This window comes from Trachypithecus francoisi, unplaced genomic scaffold (genome assembly GCF_009764315.1).
Source record: "Trachypithecus francoisi isolate TF-2019V2 unplaced genomic scaffold, Tfra_2.0 Lachesis_group15, whole genome shotgun sequence".
NCBI lineage: Eukaryota > Metazoa > Chordata > Mammalia > Primates > Cercopithecidae > Trachypithecus > Trachypithecus francoisi.
The window spans coordinates 30,947,209-30,969,288 of record NW_022681460.1 but is presented as its reverse complement, the minus strand read 5'-3'; the positions used below and the strand labels follow the sequence as shown (position 1 = coordinate 30,969,288).

Genomic DNA, 22,080 nt, shown 5'->3' with positions numbered 1-22,080 from the left:
CCATGTTAGCCAGGTTGGCTAACTCCTGCAACCTCCACCTCCTGGGTTCAAGCAATTCTCCTACTTCAGCCACCCTCACAGCTGGGACTACAGGTGTGTGCCACCATGCCCGGCTAATTTTTGTATTTTTAGTAGAGACAGGGTTTCACTATGTTGGCCAGGCTGGTCTCCTGAACTCAGGTGATCCTCCTGCCTCGGCCTCCCAAAGTGCTGGGATTACAGGTGTGAGCCACCATGCCTGGCCTATTGATGTAATTTTTTAAAGTACAGTCAGCCATCCATATCTGTGGGTCCCACATTGGTGGATTCAACCAACCTTGGATTGAAAATATTTTGGGGGGTAGGAGGAGAGATTGTATAGAACATGTACAGACTTTTTTCTTGCCATTATTTTCTAAACAATATAGTGTAACAACTATTTACATAGCATTTATATTGTATTAGGTATTATAAGTAATGCAGAGATGATTTAAAATATATGGGAGGATGTGCATAGGTTATATGCAAACACTATATACCATTTCATATATGGAACTTATGGTGTCCTCTTAAAATCAATCCCCCATAGACAGTGATGGATGACTGTATAACTCTGAGTTCACAAGAAAGAAATAAAAAAGTGGTCAAAGTTTGATGAGTTATTTCTGAGTTTTTAAAATTAATATTTCTTAGTTATCTGTTCATTTTGCTAGCAGAAAAGTGGCAGTAGGCACTAAATGTTTAATAAAGAAAAACAAAATACAAATTCAGATCTTTTTTTCTGTTTACTGTGATAAAAACCATTAGCTCACTATTAGTAGAACACCTCAGTCCAGTTTTGGAGCCAATTTGAGATCAACTGCCTACAGCCATTCAGCTTCTCCACAAATAAAGACTTTTCCTTTGATAGCGTCATTTTTTCCTCAAAAGTTCCCCCCCGGCTTTTTTTTTTTTTTTTTTTTTACCTCCCCCTTTATTTTCTAGAAGTATTTCTCAAAGTATAGTCCCTGGGCCATCTGTCTGAATGTGCCAGAGTGCTTGTTAAATGCAAATTCCTGCTGAACCACCATACCAGTGTTCCCAACAGAAGCTCTGGGGAAAGAGCTGAAATGATTAATATCTCAGCTAATTCTTTGACCTCCTGATCCGCCTGCCTCCCAAAGTGCTGGGATTACAGGCATGAGCCACCTCGCTTGGCCATATCTCAGCTAATTCTTATGCACATTGAAGCCTGGAAACCATTACACAAAAAACAGTGACTCTCAATATCTTTTGTTTTAAAGAAACTTTAACATTCTGCCCCAAGCTTGATTTCATCATCTGTAAGCCTACAGATAATTGTGAAGGCCCTGATGTGATGAAAATTCAGGATTGGTAATTCCTTTTCTAAAACAAAGAAATTATATTATATTATTTTATTTATTTTTCATTTTTGTTATTAATTTTTTGAGACAGAATCTCGCTCTGTTGTCCAGGCTGGAGTGCAGTGGCGCAATCTCGGTTCACTGCAACCTCTGCCTCCCGGGTTCAATTGATTCTCCTGCCTCAGTCTCTTGAGTAGCTGGGATTACAGGCATGCACCACCATACGCTAATTTTTGTATTTTTAGTAGAGACGGGGTTTCACCATGTTGGCCAGGCTGGTCTCAAACTCCTGACCTCAGGTGATCCACCCACCTCGGCCTCCCAAAGTGCTCGGATTACAGGCGTGAGCCACCATGCTTGGCCTATTTATTATTTTTTTTTTGAGACAGGGCCTCACTCTGTTGCCCAAGCTGGACTGCAGTGGTGCAATCACAGCTCACTGCAGCCTCAATCTCCTGGGCTGAAGTGATCTTCCTGCCTCAGCCTCCAAGTAGCTTGGACTATAGGCATGCACCACCATGCTCATATAATTTTTGTATTTTTTTGTAGAGATGGGTTTTCTCCATGTTGCCCAGGCCCAGTCTTTAACTCCTGGGCTCAAGCGATCTGCCTGCCTTGACTTCCCAAGTGCTGTAATTCACAGGTGTGAGCCACTGTGCCCTGCCAGAAATTATATTTTAATGATGCAGTCTCATAAAGCTCTTGGATGGATAAATCTACATCATCATAAGTTAGATTATTAGGAAGCATATCATAGATTGTGGAGCTGTGTCATTTTTCCTAAGTAGATCTTTAAATATTACCTAAAGTTGATCTGCAAAGTCAGGAAATAATGCATTACTTAGAGTCCAAATTTCTAGTCTCTTTGAACTAAGCTGAAGTGATCAAATGTTAGTATCATTATTCAGGTCATTTTTTTTTTTTAACTCAATGAAAGCTCAGCTGACCTGCTAATATATTACTGTTCAAGTCAAAAGCCTTACTCAGAAATTAGAATAATTCCTTTAGCCTAAGGTAAATTCCTCCAGCTATCAATCACCTTCGATTTGTAAGTCTGTTTCTTTGCAAGTTCATAAGGTTACACTTAGGATAAGCAGACTAGACACTGTGGCTCCTTTCATTTATATCTGTGTCCTGTGCCAATATGACTAGTGTCAGGATGGGGGAGGGGGGTCTGAGTCCACAGAAGCTTGCTCTGCTGGTTTAAAATTTTGGATACACTCTGAACATGGACTACTGGCCACAAAACCATAAATTTCTTTTTATTACCACCTCTAAGTAACTGGAATAGGGTTGAAAGAGTTTCAGCTCTGTCAACTGTACAAAAGTCAATGTTTCTGGCCTTGGTTTCCTTATTTGAAAGAAAATGGAATAACTGTAGATGAGTAATTCTCAATTGATGAGGTAGGGGACATAAATTCCCCTAAGACGTGGGGCACACTTTTCATTATCCCCAATTCAATAATCTACTGCTGTAGTACTCTTCAGCGCTGGCTGATCCAACATACTCCTTTAAGTTGACGCTCTGACTTTTTTTTTTTTTTTTTTGAGATGGAGTCTCACTTGGTTGCCCAAGCTGGAGTGCAATGGCAAGGTCTCAGCTCACTGCAACCTCTGCCTCCCAACTTCAAGCGATTCTCCTGCCTTAGCCTCCTGAGTAGCTAGGATTACAGGTGCCTGCTACCACGCCTGGCTGATTTTTTGTATTTTTAGTAGAGATGGGGTTTCACCATGCTGGTCAGGCTGGTCTCGAACTCCTGATCTCCTGATCTCATGATCTGCCCCACCTTGGCCTCCCAAAGCACTGAGATTACAGGCGTGAGCCACTGTGCCCAGCTGGCTCTGATTTACAATAACCCTTAAAACCTTATTTATGCAAGGTTCTGTGAATTTTAAAAATATGAAAAATTACTGGCCTAGTGTTTGATTTCTAGATGGGTGTTTAGAAATTCTCTCCAATAGAGGGGTACAATTTTCCTCTTACAGTCTTTCACATCTGATAATGAAAAACAGTTGTACTTACCTAGTTCACTGCTGGGTTAGCATCATTTGTTACTACTTTCTGTTCCCAAATGGCTTTTTAATGGAAACATATCCTTATATAATGACACAGCGTTGAGTGGAAAATTAACCCACTCGTATCCCATACAGGGATGTGGTCTTCATACTCCAAGAGTTGACCGAGCAAGGAAAGGCAGAACACACGCAGAACCACTGCGCTCATGTCCAATTATGGCATATATTATAAATGCACACTTGCATGCTCCCCACACACATCAATGTCTGTTGCATACATTTAAAAAATAACTGTGATATAAAATTATGTTGGTCTTTTTCCACTAATAAATAGGTGACATAAACATTCTCCCACATTATTACAAAGTCACTGTAAATATTTTTTAAATGGTCACCAGATATTTCATCAAGTAGATGACATATTGTTTGTTTTATTTTCCAGGTTTCAACAGTTTTATTGGGAGGTTTTGTTTTCTGTGAAATACACTAGAGGTTGAGGAAGGGGACACATTCCCTTTACAAGATAAGGGTCTCCCACCACTAAAGAAAAGGCATGAGCCGTGACATACTGGGGTTTGAATCCACCTCCTTCTGCTTTGCTCACATTTCTTTTTTTTTCTCTTTCTTTTATATATATATTTTTGAGATGAAATCTCACTGTCACCCAGGCTCCAGTGAAGTGGTGCGATCTCAGCTCAAGGCAACCTTTGCCTCCCAGGCTCAAGTGATCCTCCCACTTCAGCCTCCGAGGACGGGACCCCAGATGTGCACCACCATGTCAGGCTAATTTTATTTTTGTATTTTTGGCAGAGGAGGGGTTTCACCATGTTACCCAGGCTGGTCTCAAACTCCTGAGCTCAAGTGATCCGCTCACCTCGGCCTCCCAAAGTGCTGGGATTACAGTCATAAGCCACTGTGCCTGGCCTCTTCTTTCTCAACAGTATCACAGAACACAAACATAAAGGCAAGAAATAAAAACAGCAAGATCAACCTCCAACAGGGCCACACTCAAGCCTTGTCCCACTCCCCAGGATGGGTCAGGCCTGGGAGGGGCTGGGGCAGCTACTCTGCAGTCCCCAGACTGCAGGCTCAGAAGGGGTGGGACTAAATTAATAAATTAGAATAAATTGGGGGGAGGAATGCAACTCTGTGCTGGGAGGGCCCCTTCTCTCTAACACGCAAGAGAGTTGTTGGGGGAAGGTAGGAAGCCACTATAGTGGGGGTAAGAGAAGCGGGGGCAGAAGTCACCTTTTCTTCCATGTTCTTCCCAAACAAAGCAGAAGAATTAGGGGTAAAGGGATGTCTACGGCCATACTACTCTGAATGGGCTGGATATCATCTGATCTATGATTATTTAAACGTGTCAGCTTCCACATACAGATTGAGTATCCCTATGTGAAATGCTTGGGAACAGAAGTGTTCTTCATTTTGGATTTTTTCAGATTTTGGAATATTTGCTATATGTGCATAATGAGATTATCTTGAGAATTGGATGCATGTCTAAACACAAAATTCATTTATGTTTCAAATACACCTTGTACACATAGCTTGAAAGAAATTTCATACAATAATTTAAATAATTTTGTGCATGAAACAAGGTACACTGAATCATCAGAAAGCAAAAGTGTCACTATCTCGGCCAACTAGATGGACAATCAGTCTGTAGTTGTTTGGTATCCCCATCATTATTGACTCTTGAATTCATATGCAACCATTTTCCTACACTTATTCACATATAAGCACTTAACACTTAAAAAACAGGACACACCATTGGTACAGTGAAAAAATACTGTGTTCAGTGTAACTAAGTAATACAACAGCAACAAATGATGGCAAGCTGAATAAACTGTGTGGTGTGCCTCTGTTTTGCTGCAACCCATTTCATGAGGTCAGGTGTGGAATTTTCCACTTGTGGTATCACAAGTGCTCATAAAGTTTTGAAATTTGAAGTGTTTCAAATTTTAGAGGACTTTGAATTTCAGATTTTCAGATTAGAGACGCTCAATCTGTAAAAAGGATTTTTTCTTGAAAAATCATTTAAGCTGATTCTTATGAAAAATTTCAAATAAGAAATTTAATTAGATTATGTTTCTAATAGTACCTTAGCAGTTATTCTTTCCAAAGCGTCATTCAGGGATCATTTTAGTCTTTTCTGTAATGAGTTAAATAAAGTTTCAAGACAGGTGATGAGAATGGTCTTGTTAAGTTTAGGTGATGCCTACTGAGTATGCCTTAACTAAAAACTGTCCCTGACTTCTGGTCTACATCAAATCTGTACAAAGGAGAAAAGGCTGATTCCAGCCCAGAGGTTCCCTGATTCCTTTCCTCTTTTGTAGGACCCAGACTCCTGCCTGTCCTTGCTGTAGGTATTATATTTGATGTGTAGTGCTTTTTACATTGCTTTGCTTTTGACTGCCAATGTTTCTGACCTCAGCTTAGCAAAATGAAATCTCACTTTCTATTTTTTGCTTCTGCTGTACTCAGATCTCCAAATCCATATTTTAGATCTTGGCAAAGAATAGCAGAAGGTATAACAGCTTTGAAGTCAGACCTGGAGTAGAATCCTTGTTCCCTCAGCAGCTAGGTGGTCTCAGGCAAGTCACTTAATGCCTGTGTGTGTTTCAGATTCTTCAGGGGTAAAGTGTGACTAATAATATCTACCATAAAGGTATATTAAGAGTTTTAGATTGGAAAATGTACTGAGAGTGCCTAACAAAGTGCCTTGCACATAGCAAGCCTTTAATAAGCGATGGTTACTGCTGTCACCATTACTACTGCCACTCAGGTTTCCTTACCCTACTTTGGAACTGGCATTCTTGGTTCTTGACTGTACCCTAAGACAACTGGTGTTGGGAGGTTCAGAACAAAAAGAACAAGTTCCTCCTTGACAAAAGAATCTATGAATTTGGGAACATCTCACTGGAGAAGGAAGACAATTACTAATCACAAAGCTTAAAAGAGAAAACCCTGGAAGATTCAACTGGGTGTATAAGATAGGTATATTTACTTGAATAGAAAGCAAAATAAGTCTCAGAAATACTCTAGTTGACATAAGCTTATAAATACATAGAAATCTTATTGGGATTTTTTAGTTTCCTTATGGGTTAAAAAAATAAGAAAAAATAAATCTTACTGGGATTTTAAAAAATGAAATAAAACACAGCTTCTCAGTGGTAATCTAGTTTCCATGGAGAGGTATTTTTCCAGATAGCATGAAATTCATTTTCCATCTTAAGCTGCACCTGCTAGATCACTAATATTTGTATTATGAAGTCTCTGGATTTAAAGTGCTTTCAGTGTGAATTTTCCTCCTACTGTGCCCATCTGTTCTTTTCTTGTGGGCCCAGAGGAAAGCAAGACTTAATAAATATTCAGTTTTCAGACTTCTTTAAAATATTTTTATATAAGCATTTACAACCTCTAAGGAAAATTATAAAACTGGCGAAACTTAGCTCACATTTGATTTCCCCTTATCACTATCCAAGTGTCATTATTTTTATGGAAGACTAAAAAGTAACTATACATATAGGAAGTGAAATCAAGTAATATAAATAATAACTTTAACACTAAAATATCTTATTTACTTGTATATTATTAGATAAATAATTTATGAATTAGCTAATGTTAAGGTGGGGGAAGGCACCAAGACCACTGCCTACTCCTTGCTGCTCCTAATCAAGGTCAGCTGTGACCACTGGGTACATATCACCCAGTGATGCTCTTCCTCCATCAACCAGATTGGGGACATGGTGACCTCACTTTTCATGACTTGCTTTCCCTGCCATGACGTCAAGTTGGCTGGATTCAAATGATCCATAGCTAAGCTCTCATAGGGTAGTGTCAGTATTTGACTAAACAATCATGGATTTTCCTTTAAAAACCACAAGCTCAAATGCAAGGTTAAACTAGCAAAGAAATGGATGGTTGCTATATTAAAAACATCATAAGCTACATGGATAAATTCAAGATATATGCAATTATTCTTAGACACAACATGGCTATTTATGAAACTTTTTGGCAGGCAGGGTTCTAGAGGAAGGTGCTACTTACTGGCAGGCTTATAGCAGACAAAAACAGAAAAACAAGAAAAAACAAAACTACCTCAGCAGCTGCAAGACTGATGCATACTCCTCTGAATCCCATATGTTCTTTTCTAAACATGTGCAGTACAGCTCTCTGATCTGTAAGTGAACAACACATTTGTGAGGAACCAAAAGTGTATACACACTACTAGTCTGGCAAAATCATTTCTGGTCAACACAAAAAAATTAATGTTATTAAAAGTCATTTTCTTTAGATAATAATAGACTTGGCATATATCTCATGGATCAGGCTTTATAAGAATGCAATTTACATAAAAGTAAAATGAGACTATACTGAGATTGGCTGATATCACTGGTCATTTTAAAAGAAGAAACCGATAAAGGAAAAATGAGAAAAAAAAGGCTCATTTAAGGCTCAATGGCAAAAATCACCTCATGAACAAGTCATTCTTTTTTTTTTTTTTTTTTTAAGATGGAGTCTACTCTGTCATCCAGGCTGGAGTGCAGTGATCTCAGCTCAATGCAACCTCCACCTCCCAGGTTCAAGCCATCCTCCTGCCTCAGCCTCCCTCGCAGCTGGGACTACAGGCGTGTGCCACCACACCAGGCTAATTTTTGTATTTTTAGTAAAGACAGGGTTTTACCATGTTGGCCAGGCTGGTCTTGAACTGCTGACCTCAGGTGATCCACCTGCCTTGGCATCCCAAAGTGCTGAGATTACAGGCATGAGTCACTACACTCAGCCAACAAGTCATTCTTACATACTGGTATTTGTTCTCCAAAGCTTTAAGCTAAGATGATCTAGGAATATAGAATTCCTCCGCTAAAATCTACTCTACAGATGGTTGACACGTTTATGGTATGACATAAAGGCCAGCTGAGCATAATTTTTCAAGGAGCAGAAGTACTGCTTCTCTTTTCATTCTGGGTATAGTGCAAGGTTAACTATCAAGCATTGTCAAACAAATTCCCTCTTCCATTAAGGAAAGAGAAACAGCTCTCTCAGTATAGGTGACAAGGAAGTGTTAAAGAAGGAAAGTTCAAATGCCTTAGTACAAAAACATTCTAGGGGAAGCAACACCACTGGGATTCATATGGCTGTTTCTAGCTGTGGCCATCTGAACAAAAAACAATTTCAATTACCAGTAATGTGTACAGCTGGAATGGATTTAGATTGTGCTCTCATTGTAAAGATTGGCTTCATTTCACATTCTGATGCCTGAATGCTACAAAAACCAAAGCACGAAAATACTAACATTCCTACTTCATAGATTCCAAATGAGGTGGCTTGGATTACCTGTCGACCTAGTGGATACTTGGGAAGAGAAGAGGTGAACTTATGAAGACATCTCAAAACCAGGAAGTAATTCATATGATAAACATGCAGGTTTTCTAGTAATAATTGTGTTTCCTCCTAAAAATCATAGAATATATTATTAATAAATAAGTCAGCTGATAAAAGAGCATAATAATACAGTCTACTTCATGGCCATATAAAATTTCTGGAAAACTGACAAGAAGATTCAAAACTACAAATTAATTTATGAAAATTTGAAATACATATAAAATCCAGAATACAGGCTGAGCATTTCCGATTTAGTATCAAGTCTGGTGATACTTTACACATGCTAGAATTGACACTGTATTTTAATCTCCTGGTATCTCTAGCATTCCCACAATACCTTGGGCCCCAAAATTACAAGTGTTTAAGAAAGCACCTTATTGGATGCTTGCCTGTGCCCATCACTTGCTGTGCGCCACAGTGAGGGAAGGTGCTTTATCCTCCACCTTGCTAGCATCAGAAGAGTGAGATCACCAGACAGAATGGTACCAACCTAATGAACTTGCTGAAGTTCTGCTTATGATGTATACTTTTCCTAAAGTACTGCTCAAGTGTGTTAGTGTGTTTGAAGGGGAAAATGAAAAGACTATGGCAGAAACACAAGTGATTCTGATGAGTCCCTGCCTCTTGCTGAGATCTCCAATACTGGTTTTATTTGCTTTACCAATTAAGATAAAAAAACGAATAAAAAATAAATAAATCTGAAACCAACAAGCTTTATAATTTAGAATCTAGCAAGAATGATGACATGAGGGAGTGTCTTAAGAAATCTATGCAGGTGCGGTGGCTCACACCTGTAATCCCAGCATTTTGGAAGGCTGAGGCAGGAGGATAGCTCGAGTTTAGGAGTTTAAGACCTGGGTGAACAACATAGTGAGACCTCATTTGTATTAAAAAAAAAACCCCACAACCGAAAACTAGCCCTACTCTCCATATTAGAGATTTAGATACAGGAAAAGAACAAAAGAAAAGAAACCTATGGATGATTAATCTCACAAAACAGTTTCAAAAGGTTTTGTTGTGGGGAGAGAGATGTTTTCTAGAGCTTCCTGAAATAGTTTACAAATATTTTAAAACATTATATCCTATGAAGTAATTTTCAGGCCTCAATTCCTTTCATAACTGCTTACTCTGTAACATTTTCTTAAAGGATTATCATCTGTGCCATGGTTTTCAATATTTTTCTCCTTTAAGAAGTCAAATAAAGGCTTTGCTGAGCTGTGTCTTTATTTCAGTAATATCTTGCAGATACCTATTATTTTTAGTGGTCAAACATTTAGAAAATAACTCAGATATCAATAAATTCAAGCAAATCTAACCTCTATAAAGCAATAAATATGATATATCTTCCTAAACACCAACTCACTTAGGAAATCAATTCCTTGGTCAACGATCTATGAGTCATTACCTGAAAGCACAGGGCAGATTAAATAAAAAAGTTTTTAGCACCTAAATGTTTTTCCCTCCCATTATTTGAGTTGATTGGTAATTTCAAAATCTATGTCTCCTATCATAACAAAATCTATGTCTCCTATCATAACAAAAGTAGCCATAATCAAAAATTGTTTTAACCACCACTGGGAGGGTATACTTTAGTTCTAAACTTTAGTTCTTTGGTTTTTTACTGTGTGCCATGACACACAGATGGCATAAAGCCATTAATTGCCTTGATGTGTGCTTAAATAGCTTTTAAATAGGGGGAATATTTTGAAGAAAATGAACTCTATTACTGAATAATAATCATTCTGCATGCTGTTTGTGCTCCCTATTTTCTTTTGCCTTGAGGAATAGCTATGTGTACAAGTATCTGGGTGATGCAGTAGAAGTGAGTATCTTCATTCCATTTACTTGGATAAGGAGAGAAAAGAAATACTTTACACACTATAGGGCAATACTGCATACTCAAGGAACATACCTGCCCTGGAATAAGTGTTCGATGAGGGATATAAACATGTTTTTCTCCTAGGTGGTCTTAGTTCTTTCATACTTTTCACTGTGTGGTGCATCCCTGTGTCGAGTAGAGTTCTAGTGTTTAAAAAATGTTTTGTTTTGTTATAATCATTATTTCTATTTTAAAATAAAAATAAAAATTTTAAGATGAAGTCCCACTCTCTGCTCACTGCAACCTCCACCTCCCGGGTTCAAGTGGTTCTCCTGCCTCAGCCTCCCGAGTAGCTGGGATTACAGGTGCCCACCACCACACCTGGCTAACATTTTGTATTTTTAGTAGAGATGGAGTTTTACCATGTTGGCCATGCTGGTCTTGATCTCCTGACCTCAAGTGATCCACCCACCTCAACCACCCAAAGTGCTGGGATTACAGGGGTGAGCCACCGTGACTGGCCTAGAAAATGTTTTGTATTGTATTGTTTTGTTTTGTTCCACACAACATGGCAGACTATATCATCTGGCACTCAGCTGAGGAAATGGTGATTGGTTCCAACAATGGGGAAAGAAACTGGCTATGATGGACTTAACGAATGAGAGGTTTGCTGTATCTTTCTCAGGGATTTTTCAAGAGTAATTTTGACCATCCCAGATCTTCACCTGACGTGCTGACTTTAGAACATAATCTCCACATAATAAAGGTTTCATTGTTATTTATATGTGCTTTTATCAATTGCAACAAAAAACATCACAAATGATTAACATTTTCTTATAACCTGTCCTGTAAGTTCTCCATCTTACCTATATACCTGCACATATGTAACTGCCTTTACTTATTCAAAGCAGTGATTCTTTTTTGTTTGTTTATTTTGTGGAGATGGAGTCTTCTGTTGCTCAGGCTGGAGTGCACTGGCGCAATCTCAGCTCACTGCAAGCTCTGTCTCTCAGGCTCAAGCTGTTCTCCTGCCTCAGCCTCCTGAGTAGCTGAGATTACGGGCGTCTGCCACAATGCCCAGCTAATTTTTGTATTTTTAGCAGAGACGGGGTTTCACCGTGTTGGCCAGGCTGGTCTCAAACTTCTCACCTCAAGTGATCTGCCCACCTTGGCCTCCCAAAATGTTGGGACTAGAGGCATGAGACACTGCACCCGGTCTTAAAACAATAATTCTTAATGTACTTATGGACACTATTTTACAAACTCAAACCTGTAAAAGGTTTTGATACATGAGAAAATTTCTGGGCTGGGCGGGGTGGCTCACGCTTGTAATCCCAGCACTTTGAGAGGCCGAGACGGGTGGATCACCTGAGGTCAGGAGTTCAAGACCAGCCTGGCCAACCTGGAGAAACCCCGTCTGTACTAAAAATACAAAAATTAGCTGGGTGTGGTGGCAGGGGCCTGTAATCCCAGCTACTCAGGAGGCTGAGGCAGGAGAATCACTTGAACCCGGGAGACGGAGGCTGTAGTGAGCCAAGATTGCACCGTTGCACTCCAGCCTGGGACACAGAGTGAGACTTGGTCTCAAAAAAAAAAAAAAAAAAAAAAATTCCATTGAATACATTATAGCAGCATTATACCATGTACATGTGAAAATAAAGCCTTCTGAAATATTAACCCTACTTTCCATTCATTATATTTTTCCTCAGGCATTTTTTCTGTATACTAGGTCATAGCTGTCACCATTTTGTTTCATAATTGTGTTTAGAATGATTCCTTTCTACAGAGATACACTTTGTCTAGGAATATGCATTATTTACTAAAGAGATATGCTTTCTCTTTTCTTGAAGCATGAAGACTTCTTAGTCTTTACTGACTTTTGACAAAGGAACAGAAATATTTATCTGCTATAAGAAAAACAGGCTCGGCATAGTGGTTCACACCCATAATCCCAGCACTTTGGGAGGCCATAGCGGGGGGATCACTTGAGCCCATGAGTTCAAGACCAGCTTGATAGTGAGCAACAAAGCAAGAGACCCTGTCTCTACCAAAAAAAAAAAATTTTTAATTAGCTGGGCATGGTGGCATGTGCCTGTAGTCCCAGATACTCAGGAGGCTGAGGTAGGAAGACTGCTTGAGCCCAGAAGGTCAAGGTTGCAGCAAGCTATGATTGCACCACTGTACTCCAGCCTGGGTGACAGAGCGAAACTGTCTCAAAAAGAAAAAAGGAAAGTAAAGCAATACATAGCAGCCTCCTTGCTCTTCTTCAAATATGGCAGACATGCTCCAACCTCAGATCCTTTCTACCTGCTTAGAATTCCCTTCCTCCAGATTCTTGAATGGCAAGCTCTGTGACTTCCTTTAGGTCTTTACTCAAAATTTACCCTCTCAGTCAGGTCCTTATCTAAAATTTCGATTCCACTTCCTATGCACATGGAACTTCATATCCCTCTTCTCTGCTTCATTGTTTTTACCTCAGCACTCATCACTAACAGATATTTTACTTATTTATCTTATTTCTTGTCTGTCTCCCTGATACAATGAAAAAGGTAGAAGTTTTGGCTGTTTGGTTCACTCCTGTATTCTCAAAACCTAGATTAACACCTGGCACATAATAGGCACTAGAAAAATATTGGTTAAATGAAGAGTACATTAATGAATGAAGACCAAACACTCAGTCTCTCTTTTATTTATTTTTAATTTTTGAGACAGGATCTTGCTCTAGCGACCAGGCTGGAATGCAGTGGTGCGATCTTAGCTCACTGCAGCCTTTACCTCCCAGGGTCAAGTGATCCTCTTGTCTCAGCCTTCCAAGTAGCTGGGACTATATATAGGTCAGCACCACCATACCTGGCTAATTTTTGTATTTTTTTTTTTTTGTAGAGATGGAGTCTCATTATGTTGCCCAGGCTGATCTGCTTGCCTTGGCATTCCGAAGAGATGGGATTACAGGTGTGGGCCACCGTGCCCAGCCTCAGTCTCTTTTTTAAGTAAGAGCAACTATATTTTGTCTTGCTGGATGTGGTCTAGATTTCCTGATTTTTCAAAAGTCTGAATTTGTAATGTAAAATTTCTCAATATGTAAATATTGGTTCCAACATTTTTAAAAATGTATGTTTAAAAAACACATTTACATTAGACTGTGGGTTGCCTTGTAATGTGCAATATACCCTCTTAAATTAGTAATCTCCAACCTCATCAATCCTGTCTGTTAGTCATACAAAAATCATTCACTGATAGCATGTCTTTTGCAGTAACATGGATGGAGCTGGAGGCCAGTATCCTAAGTGAAAGAACTCAGAAACAGAAAGTCAAATACCACATGTTCTCACTTATAAGTGAGAGCTAAATAATAGGTACACATGTATATACAGAGGGAAATAACAGACACTGTGGACTCCAAAAGGGGTAGGGTTGGGAGGGGTGAGGGCAGAGAAATTATTTATTAGGTACAATATTCACTATTCAGGTGATGGGCACACTAGAAGCCAAAACCTCACCGTCATACAATATGTAACAAACCTGCACCTGAAACCCCCTGAATCTATTTTTAAAAAATCATATATCATTGTTTACTTATACCACAGAGCCCCTATTATTATTGAGCTAGCTGCTTTCTCTGGAGGAGAAGTCAATATATATGTAAAACTTATATAGGTAAAGAAAAAAAGGCTAGGCAGAATTACGTTTGCCATGCATTTATCTCTCTTCTGCTTCCATAGTACTTAACACTTTTGTCTCTAGAATTGTATGTATAGGGGTGAACAGTGACCTCAGATTATAAAATACACTATGTAAAAATGACTATAAACTTGTGTAATTTCTTTTCAATCAATTCACTGATCATTAAAAACTGGTAAAACAGACTATTGAATTTTAGGATTAAGAGATATTAGCTGTCTAAGAACAAAGCATTTTCTCATTTATTATCTTGTTACAACTAAGCCTTATTTTTCTCATTAGAGAAAAATGCTGGCTGGCACTGTTTTCCAGACTTGACTTAGCATATTACTGCTATCTAATAAGAATGCCAAAACACAGCTTTCTCCTAGCACTTATGTGGCAAGAGTGCTAGTCCTCTCATCTGTCTCTGCCTTTTGTTCTCCATATTCCTACCCCAGTAGTGTAGATCAAGAGAAGCACTTGACAAAGAGTTTGAATTTAAATGATTAATTCCTGACACACTAGGCTAATGCCTAGCTCATTTGATCACATTTGATAGACTGCAATTGTTTTCCTTTTTCCTCTACTTTTCCATTTATTATTTTTTTCTAAGAAATTTTCTTCCCCCTATCTGCCCCGTAGGTCTGACAAAAGAAACAGAAAGAGGTGGGGGCAAAGGTGAAATGCAGGTCTCCATCAAACTCATGAACTGATTTTGTGCCTTTTGATGAGACACCATGATAAGCATACTAAATGGTGAAAAGAAGTCCTTACTCTACCATGAACTTGCTCTGCGACCTCAGATATTTCACTTCCTTTCTATTGGCTGCAGTTCTTCATTTGTGAAATGAGGGTGCTAAAGAAGTTCAAGGTTTATTTCCCACTCTGAAAGGATTTAAAATCTCGTTGGGAAAATAGGTATAAAGACATGAAACATCAACAAGTAAGAATAATAAAATTTCAACTATCACCTGCACAGGAATGAATCTAAGCTTTCTACATAGTATGAAGATTTTCAGTATTTCATCAGCTGTACCAGGTCTTCTAATGTCCCTCCTTAGTAGGAAATTCCCAGCGAATTACCTACAAATGTACATTGTTTAGTCAGGTAACGTTTTAAATTTTAATTTATTTTAAGTTCTGGGATACATGCTCAGGATGTGCAGGTTTCTTACTTAGGTAAAGGTGTGCCATGGTGGTTTGCTGCACCTATCAACCCATGACCTAGGTATTAAGCCCCGCATGCATCAGCTATTTGTTCTGATGCTCTCCCTCTGACCTGCGTTCTTATTGTTCAGCTCCCACTTACAAATAAGAATATGTGGTGCTTGGTTTTCTTTTCCTATGTTAGTTTTAGTCAGCTAAATTTTTACATTTAAAAGTACACTTTTTTAAAAACCCATTACTAAGTTCATTAAATTCAAAGTTGACATACAGTTTTGAAGAAGTGGGGCCCTAATTTTGCGGGAGTAAAGGTTTTTGTTAACATCTTGATTCTAGTCAGAGGATAACTGAGGTTAATCACTTGTTTAGGTGGGAACTTAATAGATGAGTTCTAGTTTAAGAAAATGAGGTGATGGAGCAAACAATAACAAATGCTTCCTTCTAGGGAGACAGTCTAATTCAGTAGTTCTTAAAGTGTGGTTTCCAGTTATAAAGATTGTAAATTTCTCTGGAATATACAATGAGGTCTATCTCTTAGACACTTGAATATAGAAAACGGGAACAAAATGATAAACTCTAATGCCAGACATGTCTATACAACGATATAACCTAAGAATATTATAAATATTACATATAGATTGTATATTATAATACATAAAAATGTATATACATCTTTACACACATTGAAATGTGTTCATATTGGCTAGGTGTGGTGGCTGACATCTGTAATCCCAGCACTTTGGGAGGCCCAGGCGAGCAGATCACTTGAGGTCAGGAGTTCAAGACCAGCCTGGCCAACATGGTGAAACCCTGTCTCTACTAAAAGTACAAAAATTAGCCGGGTGTGGTGACCCATGCCTCTAATCCCAGCTACAAGGGTGGCTGAGGCAGGAGAATGGCTTGAATCCAGGAAGTGGAGGTTGCGGTGAGCTGAGATTGTGCCACTGCACTCTGGCCTGGGCGATAGAGCGAGACCCCTTCAAAAAAAAAAAAAAAGTAGCTGGGCATGGTGGCTCACGCTTGTAATTCCAGTACTTTGTGGGGCCGAGGTGGGTGAATTACCTGAAGTCAGGAGTTTGAGACCAGCCTGGCCAACACGGTGAAACCTCGTCTCTACTAAAAGTACAATAAATTAGCTGGATGTGGTGGTAGGCACCTGTAACCCCAGCTACTTGGGAGGCTGAAGCAGGAGAATTGCTTGAACCTGGGAGGTAGAGGTTGCAGTGAGCCGAGATTGCACCGTTACACTCCAGCCTGGGCAACAAGAATGAAACTCCACCTCAAAAAAATAAAAAATAAACACAAATAAAATGTGTTCATATTGATCTTAATTTTTATGAGTGAAAAATATATAACAATATTTATTATTTTTATTTATAAAAGTTTTATCATTATATGTTTTCAAATCATTTTTATTTGCTGAACAAACTTTGATTATCACTAACACTATGAAAAAAATCATACTAGGAATTATTATACTACTTTTTTTTTTGGAGACAGAGTCTTGCTGTGTTGCCTAGGCAGGAGTGCAGTGGCGCAATCTCAGCTCACTGCAACCTCTGCCTCCCTGGTTCAAGGGATTCTAGTGTCTCAGCCTCCCAAGTAGCTGGGATAACAAGCACATACCACCACACTCGGATAATTTTTTGTATGTTTAGTACAGAAGGGGTTTTGCTATGCTGTCCACGCTGGTGTCAAACTCCTGGACTCAAGTGATCTGCCCGCCTCAACCTCCGAAAGTGCTGAGATTACAGGCATGGGCCACCACACTCAGCCTATTATCCTACTTTGTATATAAGAAAATTGAGGCTTAAATAGCTCCCATTCACAATTACTACAAAGAGAATAAAATAGCTAGGAATACAACTTACAAGGGATATGAAGGACCTCTTCAAGGAGAACTACAAACCACTGCTCAACGAAATAAAAGAGGACACAAACAAATGGAAGAACATTCCATGCTCATGGATAGGAAGAATCAATATCATGAAAACGGCCATACTGCCCAAGGTAATTTATAGATTCAATGCCATCCCCATCAAGCTACCAATGACTTTCTTCACAGAATTGGAAAAAACTACTTTAAAGTTCATATGGAACCAAAAAAGAGCACACATTGCCAAGACAATCCTAAGTCAAAAGGACAAAGCTGGAGGCGTCACGCTACCTGACTTCAAACTATACTACAAGGCTACAGTAACCAAAACAGCATGGTACTGGTACCAAAACAGATATATAGACCAATGGAACAGAACAGAGTCCTCAGAAATAACACCACACAGCTACAACCATCTGATCTTTGACAAACCTGACAAAAACAAGCAATGGAGAAAGGATTCCCTATTTAATAAATGGTGCTGGGAAAACTGGGTAGCCATATGTAGAAAGCTGAAACTGGATCCCTTCCTTAACCTTATACAAAAATTAATTCAAGATAGATTAAAGACTTAAATGTAAGATCTAAAACCATAAAATAAAAACCCTAGAATAAAACCTAGGAGATACCAAGACATAGGCCTGGGCAAACACTTCATGACTAAAACACCAAAAGCAATGGCAACAAAAGCCAAAATTGACAAATGGAATCTAATTAAACTAAAGAGCTTCTGCACAGCAAAATAAACTGTCATCAGAGTAAACAGGCAACCTACAGAATGGGAGAAAATGTTTGCAATCTACCCATCTGACAAAGGGCTAATATCCAGAATCTACAAAGAACTTAAACAAATTTACAAGAAAAAAACAACCCCATCAAAAAGTGGGCAAAGGATATGAACAGACACTTCTCTAAAGTAGACATCTATGCAGCCAACAGACATATGAAAAAATGTTTATCATCAGTGGTCATCAGAGAAATGCAAATCAAAACCACAATGAGATACCATCTCACACCAGTCAGAATGGCGATCATTAAAAAGTCAAGAAACAACAGATGCTGGAGAGGATGTGGAGAAATAGAAACGCTTTTACACTGTAAAAGGAGTGTAAATTAGTTCAAACATTGTGGAAGACAGTGTGGCGATTCCTCAAGGATCTAGAACTAGAAATACCATTTGACCTAGCAATCCCCAAAGGATTATAAATCATACTACTATAAAGACACACACACGTATGTTTATTGTGGTACTATTCACAATAGCAAAGACTTGGAACCAACCCAAATGTCCATCAATGATAGACTGGATTAAGAAAATGTGGCACATATACACCATGGAATACTATGCAGCCATAAAAAAGGATGAGTTCATGTCCTTTGAAGGGACATGGATGAAGCTGGAAACCATCATTCTCAGCAAACTATCACAAGGACAGAAAACCACATACCACATGTTCTTACTCACAGGTGGGAGTTGAACAATGAGAACACATAAACACAGGGCAGGGAACATCACATACCAGGGCCTTTTGGTGGGTGTTGGGGGAAGGATAGCATTAGGAGAAATACCTAATGTAATGATGAGCTGATGGGTGCAGCAAACCAACATGGCACACGTATACCTACGTAACAAACCTGCACGTTGTGCATATGTATCCTAGAACTTAAAGTATAATAAAAAAAAAAAGAAAGAAAGAAAATTGAGGCTTAAATAAGGTAAGCGATTTTCTTAAATATAGATAGCTAATGAGCAACTGCAGTTCAAATATAAAATTTCTTATATTTTGTAGTACCACATTATTGATTGTCACGTATTTTTATGAAACTATAAAAAGAGAAGCATTATTATGAGAATATTCAAAGATACTTTTTCTCTCAACTAAAAAATCAATAGACAAATTATTATTTTTTTTTGAAACAGTCTTGCTCTGTTGCCCAGGCTAGGGTATGATCTCGGCTCACTGCAAACTCCACCTCCCAGGTTCAAGTGATTCTCCTGCCTCAGCCTCTGGAGTAGCTCAGATTACAGGCATGTACCACTATGCCCAGCTAATTTTTGTATTTTTAGAAGAGACAGGGTTTTACCATAGTGGCCAGGCTGGTCTTGAACTCCTGACTTCAAGTGATCTTCCTATCTCAGATTCCCAAAATGCTGGGATTACAGGAGTGAGCCACCATGCCCAGTCTAAAATATTCATTTTTTCTTAGACATTTTCTGTCTTTTGATTTCAGCAGGTAGCCTGTGGGTAACTTTTTCAGGGTAAGGGTACAAATCTCTGTGCTTCTTCATATTTCTCACTGTGCAAGTCTCAAGAAAATATGCCTTTAAATGACAAAGTATGTAATTTGAAAATGAATACACCAAAGATCATAACAAGCAAAACTGACAGTCTGACAGTGCAACAAGAACAAGGATAGCATAAATAAATGCTAAGAAAATATGCAAAACGCCACTGAAAAGCAGACATAAGTGTCAGGCTCCTTTTTTTTTTTTTTTTAAAGACAGAGTCTTGCTCTGTCACCCAGGCTGCAGTGCAGTGGTGCAATCTCGGCTCACCACAGCCTCCGCCTCCCAGCTTCAAGCGATTCTCCTGCCTCAGCCTCCTGAGTAGCTGGGACTACAGGCACACGCCACCACACCCAGCTAATTTTTGTATTTTTAGTAGAGATGGGGTTTCACTATGTTGGCCAGACTGGTCTCGAACTCCTCACCTCAAGTGATCCACCCACCCAGGCCTCACAGAGTGCTGGGATGATAGGCATGAGCCACCGTGCCTGACCAATGTCAGGCAATTTCTGTAATATACTAGCCTAGACATTCTCTCCCTCTGTCATCTCAATGGTTAAAGGTACTCTTAAAAAATCTATTCCTGGCTTCTGAAATACACTCTGACAGAAAGTTCTAGCAGGAAATGGACTTGGCAACTAGCTGACTCAGCAGAGAGCTAATCTAGCCAATCTTCAAAGACTCAATAAATAGGCACACATTCTTTCTCACTAGTTCTTAAATTTCTTCCCAGCAAAACAACCTGCATGGGGGTCTGAGAACCTCCTATACTGCTCTGAAGGCATTACAGAGATTACTAAAATGATTATTGAGCCCAATCTAGAAGTGATTTTATATTACGGCCCAGTGTGGATTCTACATTAGCAACAATGTTTAATAAAAGGTTTAATAAAAGCCATTCTGAATTTTTTTTTTTTTTTTTTTTTTGAGACGGAGTCTCGCTGTGTCGCCCAGGCTGCAGTGCAGTGGCGAGATCTCAGCTCACTGCAAGCTCCGCCTCCCGGGTTCATGCCATTCTCCTGCCTCAGCCTCCGAGTAGCTGGGACTACAGGCGCCCGCCACCACGCCCGGCTAATTTTTCGTATTTTTAGTAGAGATGGGGTTTCACCGTGTTAGCCAGGATGGTCTCGATCTCCTGACCTCGTGATCCGCCCACCTCGGCCTCCCAAAGTGCTGGGATTACAGGCTTGAGCCACCGCGCCTGGCCCATTCTGAATATTTTTTGAGCATTTATAATTTATAATGGGCATAAATTACCAATGGAGGTAAACACATACCCTCTAGAATCTAACATTTTTAAAAACACATTTTAAATTTTTTAAATTGACATATAATTGTACACGTATAAGATCTAACATTCTCTTGTTCAAAATCTGAAAATCACATGTATTACCAAAACTCATCTTTAGCCACTATGGCTTACCTTCAATCTCATCTTACTATCATTACAATATTCTAACAACTTTTTCCTAAAAAAGTCATGAGGAGTATGAAAATAAATGTGACATTATGTGTTTCTAAATGCTCATCGGTAAGAGACGTGTTCTTTAAAAAGGTACATTAATTCAATAGACTACTATGTCACTCTTCAGTACTAATATGGAATGATTTCCAAAATTAAGTACAAAATAAAACAAGGTGCAGAATATTGTAAGAAGCAGCCAACTGCCAAAATATAATTACTTGTATGTATGGAGACTACATCTAGAATGAAACATAAGAAACCAGTAACACTGGCTGTATCCAGGGAAGGGACATGGCTAGTTGAAAGATAAGAAGTGAAAGGAAGCCTTTCACTGTATACTATCTTTACCTTTTGAATTATGTATATATCCAAGTATTATTTATTCAACAAAGAAAAAAAGCCCTCCTTTTGATATTCCTTATGTTGTACAGCTAACTGATAATTTTCTAAGCTCATTACTTCTTTCCTAGCGTTATAATATCAATATATAATATTTCTTCAAATCAAATCAATACCCACTTAGCAGTAGACACCTAAGCTGCCTGGCTCCTAAATGCTTTTATTTATCACAGCCTTTAAAAAGAACATTAAAATGAAATTGCTGACAGATTCCAAAACTGTTAGGTGGGAAAAGATTCACATAGCAGATCTCTATAGATCTAAAGGTGCTTTCAAAATAGGCTACAAGAGAAACTTGGTGTTTCAGTTAATATTTTTTCTTGATTAATAAAACCCTCATCTTTTAGAGCTAAGGTTTCATGTCATCTTTAAAACTCACATTCCTAATTGACTATCAAGACCCAGTACTTCAATATATAAATATTAAATGCACAAATATGTTTTATTAACTCAATAAATGTTATGTGCATATTCTTTATGAAAGGAAAAAGAGAATGAAACTGAAACACATTCACGTTCCTACCTTCAAACATCTCTCACTGGTCAAGAGCGCAACTTGCTTTTCTGAAGTTTGTTTTTCCACGTACCTAGAATTTTTACCATTCCATACACAAAAAGAGAAAATTAAAGATTCAACATATTTAAATAGCATATTGGGGA

The 22,080-nt window shown here is 38.7% G+C and overlaps 1 protein-coding gene across 6 annotated transcripts in view; it reads right to left on the bottom strand.

Annotated features, from left to right (window-relative positions):
- Nucleotides 1-22,080, bottom strand: part of ORC3 (origin recognition complex subunit 3) — an 80,836-nt gene that overhangs the window by 23,567 nt on the left and 35,189 nt on the right. For all 6 annotated transcript variants that reach the window (XM_033234554.1, XM_033234550.1, XM_033234551.1 and 3 more), the window contains 3 exons: nt 21,944-22,007; nt 8,700-8,816; nt 7,461-7,540 (listed from right to left, as the gene is read on the bottom strand). In XM_033234554.1, the coding sequence (XP_033090445.1) occupies nt 7,461-7,540; nt 8,700-8,816; nt 21,944-22,007 (261 nt within the window). The remainder of the gene's footprint in view (nt 1-7,460; nt 7,541-8,699; nt 8,817-21,943; nt 22,008-22,080) is intronic.